A 12873-nucleotide genomic window follows, 5' to 3' on the forward strand; every position below is an offset into this window, starting at 1 on the left:
AGGTCGCAATGTACAAGATACTTGCGCCCCTTGAACCAGTCAGCCGCCGTACGAGCCAGCCAGGGTACCAACCAGGGTGGTTAGAGGACAAACCCATCCTGCGAGAGGGTGTCCTGACTCCTGGGGTGGTGGAGGAAGGGTGTGCTGTGCTGCCCGCTGTACGTAGTATGTCCATCTGCTCCGCTATCAACGCTACGGAGAGTGAACCTGTGAGGTGAGGTGAGCGTGAGCCTCCCGTCGTGATGGAAATTGAAAACCCGGCCCCGTTCAATTGGCAACGAAAATCAGTGGGCGGGCGAGGTCGTGAGGACGAGATTCCCATCTGATACCCCTGTCGTTAGTTTCTATGGGTCTCTTCGCAGCACCCACACTTCACACTTACAAGGTACTTAGTTCCTAGACTCCCCTTCGTCTGCTTCTCCTCTTACTTTCTTGGGTTCACGTCGACTTCCTTCCTCTACAACCTCGACCATTTCGTCGGTCCTTCGAATCCTCGAAGGTTATCGGACTCGCACTTGGATATCTCGAGTCGTAATAATCACACTGTGTTTTTGGGTCGCCGAATTCCATTTCAACTGCTGCTGCTGCTGTGCTTGCGGCCGGTTCTCCTACATCAAACGAGGTGAGTACATGATGCTCCTGTGCCGGTTTTTTATTTTTGATCGCATTCCCATTGTGCCGATATTTGCATCTTGATTTCGCTCAGCGTTGTTTTGCGTTTGAATTCTCCTGCTGTTCTGCGACAGTGATGGAGAGGAAAACGTGACGGTGATGAAAATGCGTCGCGGTTGCCTATCTTTCTCTGCATCACCCCGACTGCAACTGCCTGAGACAACAACCACTCCATCCATATTTGCATGGAACCTTCCACCTGTTTGGCCCCTTCTGCACGCTTGCATCTACATCGATCCGCGCTTTCCAGTGCCTTGCTACAATTTAGCGACAAAACTCTGTGTCTTCAGCCAAATCGATTCTATAATCGCTCCTTTAGCCGTCATCTTCCGCCTCATTGCGTGATTACTGCCACCAGCGATTTCTCAAATGCGTGTGACCATCCAGACTGCGATCGTGATCACGCCTGGCATTGCTACCTACGACGAGTGAAGAACGCGGCTGTGCTCAATCATCATTTGGCCTTCATGCTAAACACAAACCTCATTTCTCCTTTACGCCACTGGTAGTTGTCTACCTGCTCGCCTACGTTTCACTTCGAATACTCGAGAGAAAAGACTGGCATTGTGTTCCATTCGCTTCGCATCTGCTTTGCATTTTGTACTTGGCCAACTTTTCAAGCCTGACAAGTCACTAACTCGTTCGTGAAATAGGTCGACATTACAACCCCTCGATATAATAGAAGCGGTGCCTTTCCCATTCGTCATCGCTGATTCCACTCCTTCGTCCTCCGAACCACATATCCTTATCTTTCTCGGGTCGAATCCCCTTTCATGTGGTGTGGGCAATAATTATGGATTCAGAAGACGGAGAACTGTTCATAAAGGTGTGCATTCAGCATGATTGGCATTTTTGTTGATCACGTTAACTGACAGGTAATGATAGCAACTTGCCGGCTATGTTCGGACGCACGAGAAGGCTTTGGCCAACGCTCTTCAACTACGCCGCCAAGTCCGTCATAAACCATCTCAGAGTACAGGCTCAGCGACCCTCCTCTCCCAAACTTCCACTTCGCTTCCCGAACGACCATCTACCTCCGCTTCCACATCGAGTTCGCTCGCAGCTGCCTTGTCGCTCGGAACCCTCAACTTCACATCGCATAATGCCAAATCTGTAAAACTGGCACTCACGCCTCATCACCTGTTTTACCTACTCTCCCGCTTCGAAGAACTCAGCATCAATGTCGGTCCTATGAAGGTCCGACTTGAAAACCTCCACGACAGTTCATCCTCTGCCAACTATGTTTCCTTCCTCAGTAATACCCAGCGATCGAGAAGCAAAGGCTCGGATATTGATTCAATACACTCTGTCTCGAGTATACGAAGTGTCATGTCGGGCATGTCTGCATTGTGGTCGAGTTTTGGCATTGGAGCCAGCATATCCGCTGCCCGGACCGAACGCCAAAAAGCCGCCCTGGAAGCTGACATGAAGTACCTCTATTCTGCTTTTACCAAGATTCCTTGCTTGAGATTGGCCCCAGATTGGCGTGCCCGCCTGATTCGTGGTTATGAAGAGTTTCCATTTGATTCGGCTGTACCCCTATACGTTTTCAAGAACCTGCAGGCTCTCGAAGTTAGCAGCATCGATTTCCGACAATTCTTTGGCTGGGATCGTCTAGCTGATCAGCTGCGTTCTCTTACTCTGAAACGTGCCGGTATTGAGGACCCCGCGGACATCTTGATTGACATCGTTTTGGATGATATGGACAAACGCCGTCGACGAGTCTCCAAATCCCAGTCCTCACCCACTTCAGTCTGGACGGGTAGTGGCAGTCCTCGTCGTAATATTGCTCACCCCGAGCTTCACCGAGCCGTGTCTGCTCCAAGCTCCCCTGGTGCACACGTCGACATGCGGGTCGGTTCGTTGACCCCAAGTGAACATGCTATCGAAGAGACCAGCCGTAGGCAGTCTTTGAGCAAGGATGACGAGCAAGATGACACCCCACAAGCTGTGCATAAGTCTTCTCGTCCCAGGAGCAACTCACCTCCACGCCCTACCAGCTCTCGAACGCAATCACATCCCGTTCGAGGTAACCATCACCGCATGAGGCGATCTGGATCTGGTAGTTCTCATTCCAGCCTTTCCGATTCTTGGACTGGCCATCACCATTCTCGAGGTAGCTCTGGTAACTTACTTGCTATGGGCGTCCTTCCCGCTTCAAAGTGGCGCTTTTTGCGACATTTGAGTCTGGCTGACAATTCCATGACTTCCATTCCGCAAAACAGTCTGGCACCCCTCTCCAACACACTTTACTCCCTGGATATTTCCTCCAACCTCTTCAGCCAGGTCCCAGACAGTCTGGCTACCCTAACCGCCCTTAGAGCTCTGAACTTGTCTCACTGTATGATCGATTCTCTCCAGTCCTTGACCCGCAACCCTCTTCCTGCCATCACAGCCCTCAACCTTCGAGCAAACAGGCTCCAGAGCCTTGCTGGCGTTGAGAAGTTGGTTCCTCTTGAGAGACTCGATTTGAGAGATAACCGTCTGGTAGACCCAATGGAACTGGCGAGATTGACAGGTATCCCCGACATCCACGAGATTTGGGTTGAGGGCAATCCCTTCACTCGTACCCACAAGGATTATCGCATCTCCATCTTTAACCTCTTCCGCAAAGCCCCAGGCTATACTGACGACGTAATTATTGATGGCAGTGGTCCAAGTTATGTTGAAAGACGATCACTGGTTGACCGCCCCCCTATCCCCGAATCCATCCCTGTCGTCAAGCCACAGGTCCCTGAGGTGCCTACTGTCGATGTCAGCAAGCCTGCCATTATTTTCAACCCTCCCAAAGAGCCAGCTGTCCTCCGAAAGGAACGGCCTACGCCTAAGGCTGTCATGAGTGAAATCAACACCAGCTCAACACGTCGGCGAAAGACTCCAAAGAGGCGAATCGTGGATTTGGCCACTTCTGATACCCCATCCTTCCCAACCCCAGTCGAGGTTCAAGTAGCGGAGCCGGCTGGCAAGCAGCCCAAGTCTCCGCTGACTAACGACGGAAACTACCGGATATCCCAGCAACCTGGAGGCCAGGTTTTGTCGCCGCCCACGTTATCGACCGACTCGCAAGTTGTCAGCTCACCTGAAGTACCACGAGTTGACACCAACATCTTGACCAACATCCCAGCTGCTTACTCATCTGACGATGATGCTTCCACTTGGAAGGAATCCCAGGATTGGGATGCCGGTGGTGAAATATACCGTCAGAAGATTGAGGCCTTGCGAAATACTGTCGGCAATAGCTACCTTTCTGTCTTGAGCGAAGAGACTTGGACTACCAGCCGCCCGACAGACTATTCCACACCTAATGTCCCATCCGGTGCAGCCATGCGCACAGCACACACTCCTATCCATGCCCCTCAGGCTCAAGCTATACATAGTGGTCGGACCTTGGGCTGAAATCGAAGATGAGATACCAGCAGAGTTAGACTTGGAAGACGACACCCATATGATACCCATATACCCTCTCTACTGTGGGAGCATGCTGGACTCCTCGGTATGATTCGATTCTCTGTTGAGCTGAGTCTGAAGACTCAAGCTCGACCACTTCGTGTTTTACTTTTTATTGGCATTTGCAACGATATCATGGAGCATAGCGAGGCGGCGTTTTGGGCAGATGACGCATCTGCATTTGTTTGAGTATAGGAACTCATCTTTACTTTTCATGGCTGCTTCTCCTTTCTGGAGCCTGCATGTTTCTCTAGGTCTTGTTCTAGAGATATCTCATCTTTCAACAGCCTCTGATAGATGGAAAGGGTTTCATCTAAAGAATGCCTGTTATTCTCATTCGAAATGAGATTGAACATGTACTGTTTTTTTGCTTTCACGTAGGAGTCTGGACATGGCGTTGGAAGGTCAAGGGTATTTGCCCATATGCATTCTTGATTTTACGGTATGGTTGGAAGAAAAAAAGACTTCACTTGGCTTGAAGCTTATGCGATCTGAGGCAACTATGCTGGAGAATTGGAGATTGTTGTAATACATGATATCCTTTATCAGTTCAAGCCCTTGGTGCTTCTGGTTGTCCTCTTGTAATACTGTTGTGGTATCCTAATAATCATGGATTGCCACTGTCCCAGAATTTGGAATCCTTATTGTGAACGTGCACAGATTGCAAAGCTAACAGAATCGTTTCAGAGGTCACTCGTCGTGGCTTATCGACCCCTGGAGGGAAATGATCCTTTTGTGCTCCGATGATGCCGCCGCGGAAGAAGCCAAGAGATGAGCCAGACTATTGGCTGACGTGACCAGGTCAGCCGGCTTTAGCCTGATGCTCTAAATCAGAGAAGGGCCAAAGAGGCTTGGGATTAGTTCGAGTGTTAGGAGTGTTGAAAGAGACATGACCGGATGGTTTTGGACGATTTGTTCCTGACACAGCTAGAACGTTGAGATGGTGGGCTGGCTAAGCCGCTGGTATATGGTACATAGACAACCTCACTTAGTGTTGATGGAGGGGCGGGCTGAGTGAGAGATTGAAGGGTTGGGAGGGTAAGTTTAACTTAGCTTGGCCAATATCTGAGCCATGAGGGAGCGTCATCATTCCAGGGCGAGGTGCGACATCGAATTTTTGGTGAGGATGGTAGCATGGGTGAATCTAGTGTGTTGGATGGCTGAGTCAATACCCCAGATTCGAGGTCATTCGCATTTGTAGTTGCCATGACAGTATCACGGTGGCGACGAGGGTAGTGATAGCGTTCAAATTGGAGAAATTCAGGCTGTGGCTAAGTTAGTAGTAAACTCCTGGGATTCTATTTATGGTATTTCTCTGAGATCGTTGGTGATGGTAGGGCATGTGATTATCCTTGTAGTCTATCGCCTCATGCTTCCGGCTACCCATGAGAAACGAGAGCATATCCTGAAATGGTACATAGGACGATGTTAATAATATTGTTCCGGTGTGGTTAGAGAAGCCTCAACAAGCGAGAGCAAATGAAATTCCAAAGGGGAAGCCAAAAGTTACTATGCATAACTCAGCCAGTAGACCAATATCAACCATAGTGTCTGGAGGTATCTTAGCCTGTGATCTCAGATCCTGATGTGGGTTATCTATCTATCTGTCTACGACCACTTGAATTACCTGGCATAGAAATGCCGTACTTCTTTGATGACATTTTACAATGCTGTCACCGTTATATGATGTAAGCTCTTAAGTTCAGAGTCACTGAACGCCATATAATGACACCGCAACTGACGATGCATCGATAATCATTGGCCGCTTACAAGAATCGCCAGCACCTGGATCCGTCCGGAAGTCGTGCCCGTTCTGGGGCCGCCGAGGCAACGGAGTGGAACGAAGCGGATGGCCCCGCGGGCCAGGGACACGTACTAGGGTCGTTAGATCTGAGGCCATCGTGAATATGGATAAGCTCTCATGCACCACAAGCGTCGGAGTAGTTCTGTGGGTGCTTAAATCTAGCTTTCGCATTGCTGTCGGCGATGTAGATTTGGTGATATGGATGTCGCCAGGCGGCGAATATTGTTCTCAACAATTAGGCATCTTGCAAGTCTTTGACAACTGATCATGAATGATAAAGGAAAAGGCGGTAATGAGCTGTTGGACTGTCGACCCAGTTCGCTTACACAGGCGTCAAAGTGTCAACAAGAGTGGGCATCAGGGGAGCATATGATAGGATCTCAAATTAGACCCTGGGCAGATCTCTAGATCTTGCTTCGGCATTTGCTTCCATGATTTGCGGAGCCAAGAAGTCTTATTCAAACAGTCATTAATTGCCATTGGAGTCACTAACAAGTCCCAGGTCGGGTGGGCGCAAGAGAAAGAGAAAATCCTACCAACTAATGATTAATCCCCTTGAAAAGTTCTCAAGCACATGAATGCAGGCATAGACAAGCTTAGGATCAGATAACATATGCTCATCATAAGGTCAAGAGATTTCTCTCCCAGTTTATTTCCAAATCGGGATGGCCTGACTAGGTTTCAAGCACCAGCAAGCAACGGCGATCTGCGAACTGGGGAAACAAATCTTGGCATTACTTGTAGTCGAAAACAAGGACGTTTTACATGGGGAGATCCCACGTCACTTGAGGCCAGCAATGCCAGGTACAATGAGTTGTGTCAGATCTGATCAAGCAACTCCATCAAAATGCTAGATCTGCTTCCCCACGTTGCAGATGCGGCCCATGAGCTTAAGCCAGAAAGAGACAAACTGGCAGATGAGCTGCATAAACAAGTAGTGTTGAAGCATACTGAAAGTTTAATCTGAGCAAGTCGCAGCTTGTATTGCGCGAAAATATGTCAGAGTCTGGTGACCTTTTTATGTCAACCTTCACCCTGAATGCCGCTGACTAAACAGGGACCGTGCACGCCAACTTCACGCGTTCCTTGCCCGAGGCAGAACATCACCTCCTCTGCAGTCGCGAATCCCATCATCTTATTCACCGAACAAGTCTTCCTTTGACCGTAAATCCTAGGGGAATAATAAAGAAAGCTCCTCTGGTGTGTATGGCGCCTTTCAAATGATTGGTGATTTCGCCAAGCTTCGGACCGAGCCTGCGCGCCACCTCCCCCTTGACGCGATTATCCATCTCAAGCTTGCGCCAGCGACGCTTCGATTTTCAAGTTTACATCGCCGTTAGCTTCGCTCAAGATGGCTCCGGCATCTCCGACTCCCAGGCGACCCGTTACCGGAAGACGTCGAGGTCGTCCTCCGGGTTCGACCAATGCTGCTCGTGCTGCAAGAGCAGCCCTCGCGGCAGCCTCCGCAACTGAACCACCACCAAAACGACGTCGATATATTCCAGGAGGGGCCGGTGGCGGTGGTCGCTTCGCTGATGCTGACTTGCTAACCACGCCGAATACGACTGGGCCATCAACAGTATCGAGGTCAAGAGCAGCTGCGCGCGAGGCTATCAATGGCCCTTCTCCATCCATAATGCCTCGACGAGAAAGAGGCGCTCGCACGCGAGCTGCTGGCAATGATGGCTTGGAGGAAATGCAATGGGGTTCAGCTGCAGCCATGGCGACTGCTGTGAAGCAGGCTGAAGACTATAAGCCCCGCGAGGAGCGCAGCTGGGAGGACTTCCATCCTAACCTAGATATTGATGCTACATTCATGATCCTGCGATCTGAACAGGTTGATGGCATACCCCAAGAACAACCTGATTTATCAGTGGTTCAGGCATTCGGAACACCTTTGGACGAAACCCGAACCCCATCGAGACAACCAAACCCCGCATCAACTGGAAACACACCAAATCCTCAAGGTCGCTCAGAGTCGAATGCCGCCGATGTTCTTACTGATACACCTTTACGGCGCCCTCGTCGACCGACCCGAGATGTGGTCAGCTTTTACAGCAGTAAGCCGCTGGACTTTCTCACAACACCAAAAACACCTAAAATTCTACCCATTCAAAACCAGACACCGAAAGAGAAACTGGATCTTAAACTACCTTCATATCGTAAAACCAACAGCATCGAATTATATGAGAGCAAAACTTTTGGCCAGGCTCGCTTTGTCGACAAGTCAATGAGTAATGTCGGCTATCAGGAGAGTGACCACTACCTGCGCCCGGAGCAAGCTTTAATCAAATCTTCTGATCTTACCATGGAAGATGACGCAGAATTGACCGATGCTGCTATGGCAGCGTCTGACGGGCCGGTCTACCGTACACGGATCGGTCGTGTCGAATATGATATGGATGAACAAGACGATATTTGGCTTGGGCGATACAATGCTCACCGCAGGCAAAACGACGTTCCAGCTATAACACGCGAAGTTTTCGAAATCACTATGACAAAGATCGAAAAGGAGTGGCATGTGCTTGAGAAGAGAATTCCAAAACCGAACCCGAAGCCTCCACAAACCCATCGTCCGCGATCAAGCTCTGCCGCCGCTGTAAATGGTGAGCCGCAAGGGGGTGAAGAGCCTGACTCAAAATGCGCCATTTGCGACGACGGTGACTGCGAAAACACCAACGCGATTGTGTTCTGTGATGGCTGCAACCTCGCAGTTCATCAAGAATGTTATGGTGTCCCATTTATCCCAGAAGGCCAGTGGCTCTGCCGCAAATGCCAGCTCTGTGGGCCTTCAGTTCCTGTAAGTCTAGTTCAGAACACTTTCTCGAGTTGCTATATTGACTCAAAGCAGACTTGTATCTTCTGTCCCAACACCGACGGTGCGTTCAAGCAAACAAATTCCTCGAAGTGGGCACATCTGCTTTGCGCAATGTGGATTCCTGAGGTTTCCTTGGGTAACCACACGTTCATGGAACCAGTCATGGACGTAGAAAAGGTGCCGAAAAACCGTTGGAAATTGACGTGTTACATTTGTCGACAGCGAATGGGCGCGTGCATACAGTGCGGAAACAAGAACTGCTATCAAGCATTTCATGTCACTTGTGCGCGGAGATCCCGGCTGTTTCTTAAGATGAAGACTAGCCAGGGTGCTCTCGCTGTGTTGGATGGCGGTATGGTGCTCAAGGCCTTTTGTGATAAGCATTGCCCGCCTGACTATGTGCAAGAGCATAGTGTTCAACAGGCCACAAAGGCAGCCAAGAAATTCTATAAGAGAACCATGAGGAATCGTATCTGGGCTGATAACACCGCTGTTGCGAATGCTATTGCAGAGCAGCAGCGCAACGCCCTTTCAGAACAGCCATCGGATGAAACACAGCTTACTGGGACAAAGTCTGCAGCCGTTGGTGACAAAAAGAGAGGCCAGAATCCGAAAAACGTCTGGAAAACTCCTGCAGGTGCACCTATTATACCACAGGCCGTTTTTGAAGTTGTAGACGCTTCGATTCAAAGATTCGCATTTCCTAAACGCAAGGAGTTCCTGAGCCAGGCATGTCGCTACTGGACCCTGAAGCGTGAGAACCGTCGAGGAGCAGCACTTCTAAAGCGTCTGCAGCTTCAGATGGAGTCCTTTTCCTCGATGGAGCTTACGCGACGTGACTTCGCAGCCATGGGGCCGAGCGGAAAGATCAGACTTGCTAGACGCATTGAATTCGCCGAGAATTTGATTATTGAGCTTGAGCAGCTCAAAGATCTTGCAGCCCAGCTTGTGGAACGGGAGCAGATCAAGGTTGCCGCTGGTGAACTTGAACAAGAATTTGTGGATGAGTGTTACTTCCCTGTCGCGAAACTTCTCAACCCTGCTGTTGACAGGGCAATATCGTAAGTGCATATATTGCTCCGCTGATCTTGACTTTGGACTAATTATTTCAGACTTGATAAAGATCTCTTCAAGGACGGTCTTGACAAGCTTCAAAGCCGTGTCAATGCCCGCTTTTATGTGACAGTAATGTCCTTTGCTTTAGATCTTTGCGATGTAATCAGTACTGGTATTTCTACAACACCGCCTGAGTCATCTACGGTTGCAACTCAAACTGAAGCTGTCGACGCACCGCCTGCTAAAACCACTTTCTCAGATATACGAGAGCGCCGAAAATTGGGAAAACGCATATTGAAGGCTGTTCAGCCACACCTTGAGACAGCCTTGCGAATCGAGTCGGAGATCTCCCAAAAGCCTTTCGAGGGCTTGAAGAAGGAGCTGGAGAACATCATTGACAGAAGCGTGGACGTCCGACCACTGACTGGGACGAGCCAAGATAAACCAACTGACCTCAGTGATGAAGCCAACGACACTATTATGGTTGATGCCGAGCTTCAAATTACTGTTAAGGCCAGTTCCACTGAGGGTGGAGATGCGATGGACACTACTTCAGATAATGGAAATATTGAGGTCAGCACCAATATTGACGTCGATACATCTGATCTCGCAGAGGCAGGTGCTGTCGAAAAACACGAGTCTCTCCCTAACACTGTCAACTCATCCAATACACCCCCCGACACAGATGGTTATATGTCGAAGCCTCAACCGGCACAATCGGGGCCTCCCACACCGCCACAATCTAACGGCAGTCTTGGATTAGAACCCGCGGATCCTCTGACAGATGGAGGAATACTTTGGTACCTCAAGGGTCATGACCCCAAGGGAACATCTGTTCTCGAAGAGCGCTGGGCCGGGAGAGATGCCATCCGCATGCTCAGCGAAGACCTTACAGATTTAGATGACGAAGAGTTCAAAGGCTTGGGTATGGATGTCGACCACGCTGCAGCATCTGCCACAGTTGAGGCAGGTGTGAAGGAGGAGGTAGAACCCGCGGGTGGTAAGACCAGAGCGAGTAAAGCAAAGAAGCGGAGGACATCAACAAGGAGAAAATGATCTTCAACGTATAGGCATATACCAAGCAAACGCTCATCACAACCGGCGCATTTTGATTGCTTGCGGTTTTTGTCATGCGGGTTCATTTCAGAGAGTATAAAGGGCCATACAGATGCACTAATGAGCTTGGCGTTCAAGGGAAGGATGGGAAACAAATATTACAGGGTTAATACCTCTGAGAAGGAATCATGGGATGGAAAAGGCGTTGGCGAGGGATTCCTATATGGATTATGGGAATTAACGGACTTAGCTCAGCGATGGATTGCGGCTTGAGAATGTGTACGGTTAGTGGGATACGACACAAATGTATAAAATTAATGATCGTGGAATCTGAACCGATCAGTATGACTCTTGGAGCATAGTTCCATCAAATACCGAGTCCAACAATATCTCGACCATGCTTTGACGGAACCCCTTACGATCAAAGGGAAACCCGGAGCGGAAATAGGAAACTCGGTGACATAATTCGATCATGATATAATGGAGAATATCTGTCATGATGTGGAAAAGTATTATAACTCTCTTTAGTGGCGGTGATGATGGAGGTTGTCTGTGATGTCACGTGAATCATGGTCTGGATGTATGATGATGTAGCCACACTCGTCCATTCGTTTGCTTGCATCACCGTTTGTATGTGTACACCGGCTCCTGCGCGTCCTAGCGGGGCACGCGTACTGACGCAATAGACGAGAGAGAAATGAATGGTCGGTGAGTAATTTGAGGTCATTTTCTTCATAAGAAGAAGCTTTGGTAGCACAAAGATAGGTGTCTCGCTGTCTTTTCTGATATCTGGCTCGTCTAATCATTAAATAATAAAGCTGTGATACACATATCGTTAGCCGACATGCTCATCGAGCTTACGTGGGATGAAATGGTTAAATCGGAGCTCCCAATGCTTCTTTTCTCTTCTGGATGGAGCTGAGCTTAGCTCTGCAGAGCTAGTTCTCCATATGCACCAGGTTCTTGATTTTTGGTTGGTGTTTTTCGATCCTCCATACAGAGACCTCGAAAGGGATCAGCATCATGCAGCAAAGGAAGGACATGTGCCGTTGTGTGTTGCCTTGGGCTTGAGTGGCGAGATTCTTGCATGCGCAATTGAGAAATCCCATGGGGTTTATGGAGGAGTTGTTGAGGAGTGGATGAGGCTACTTTTTGTTAAGTCTGAAGTCAGGGAGTGAGCTCTGCCGTAGCCGTTATCAACTGGAATGGAACAAGTGGATGTTACGTATTCGATCGCAATACGACTTTGCGGGCCTGTCTATCTTTGTATCATATCCTGGTAGTAAAGGAACCCCTGTTCTCGATGCGCTTCATGTCGAACGAATCAGCTTCTCATATCCGCATCCTACACACGCGACAGCGTCTTCCTCACTCGAACTTTAGGGCGATCAACTAATAAGGAAAGAGCCTCTCTTCTCCGGGACTTGGGGACCGATGCTAAGAGAGCCGAGAGAGGCTGAGCCAGATGAAACTGATGTTTGCTTAACTTGGGTTCTCTTACTTGCTGCTCTAGTCTTAAGCGCCGACGAATCCGGTCGCTAAAGCTATGCAGGAGCCTCTAGAGTTGAGACGCCCCTTTTTTTAACTACCTTACCTAGTGACAGGAAAGGAGCAATTTTCCCCTGGCGAAGCTTGCTTGTCAAGAAAAAATCAAGGTTTTTATTTAGTAGTTAGGGCTTCTCAAGACGCGATATGAGGTGAGGGTATCCATACCTGGGCACCCAACGGGCAGCAAGCAAATGAGACTTACAGCGAGAAGGAAATGAGACGGTGATTTGAGCCAAGCAAGCGAGACAAGAGACAAAGTAACCCAGGACGACAAGAAATAACTGAAGAGGGGCTCCGAAATGTCAAGATGAGTTACGTTCCAGTCTCTATTGTTGTATATGCAGATGCTATGTACTGGATCAATGAGAAAAGCCAAGATTCTGTCGATGTCCACCTGTCTTGTCGGATACCTCAGGTCACACTGAGGCATGGGCAGGTGAGAGAAGCAATTTATAGCGGCTTCCCACTAAAA

General features: G+C 49.2%; 4 protein-coding genes across 6 annotated transcripts; 3 read left to right on the forward strand and 1 right to left on the reverse strand.

The window, feature by feature from the left end:
• Nucleotides 1–401: 401 nt before the first annotated feature.
• On the forward strand, nt 402–5630 carry FOIG_05615 (uncharacterized protein). Of its 3 annotated transcripts, none has more exons than XM_031204307.1 (3): nt 402–622; nt 1326–1498; nt 1558–5630. In XM_031204307.1, exons 2-3 carry the CDS (start codon nt 1466–1468, stop codon nt 4066–4068), a joined length of 2544 nt encoding a protein of 847 aa, XP_031066136.1. In that variant the 5' UTR covers nt 402–622; nt 1326–1465; the 3' UTR covers nt 4069–5630. The 3 variants fall into 3 exon arrangements, with proteins under 3 accessions (XP_031066136.1, XP_031066134.1, XP_031066135.1); XM_031204306.1 differs by having other exon boundaries at nt 420–1272; XM_031204305.1 differs by having other exon boundaries at nt 413–1498.
• A 1395-nt stretch (nt 5631–7025) lies between these two features.
• Nucleotides 7026–11232, forward strand: FOIG_05616 (NuA3 HAT complex component NTO1). Its single transcript, XM_031204308.1, has 3 exons — nt 7026–8723; nt 8775–9802; nt 9854–11232. The coding sequence occupies exons 1-3, from the start codon at nt 7275–7277 to the stop codon at nt 10851–10853; spliced, it is 3477 nt and encodes a 1158-aa protein (XP_031066137.1). The 5' UTR covers nt 7026–7274; the 3' UTR covers nt 10854–11232.
• On the reverse strand, nt 11142–12080 carry FOIG_05617 (uncharacterized protein). The gene has a single exon (XM_031204309.1). It carries the CDS (start codon nt 11587–11589, stop codon nt 11275–11277), a length of 315 nt encoding a protein of 104 aa, XP_031066138.1. The 5' UTR covers nt 11590–12080; the 3' UTR covers nt 11142–11274.
• On the forward strand, nt 11478–12195 carry FOIG_05618 (uncharacterized protein). Its single transcript, XM_031204310.1, has 2 exons — nt 11478–11561; nt 11672–12195. The coding sequence occupies exon 2, from the start codon at nt 11720–11722 to the stop codon at nt 12029–12031; it is 312 nt and encodes a 103-aa protein (XP_031066139.1). The 5' UTR covers nt 11478–11561; nt 11672–11719; the 3' UTR covers nt 12032–12195.
• The last annotated feature ends 678 nt before the right edge of the window (nt 12196–12873 follow it).

Source organism: Fusarium odoratissimum, assembly GCF_000260195.1.
Source record: "Fusarium odoratissimum NRRL 54006 unplaced genomic scaffold supercont1.7, whole genome shotgun sequence".
NCBI lineage: Eukaryota > Fungi > Ascomycota > Sordariomycetes > Hypocreales > Nectriaceae > Fusarium > Fusarium odoratissimum.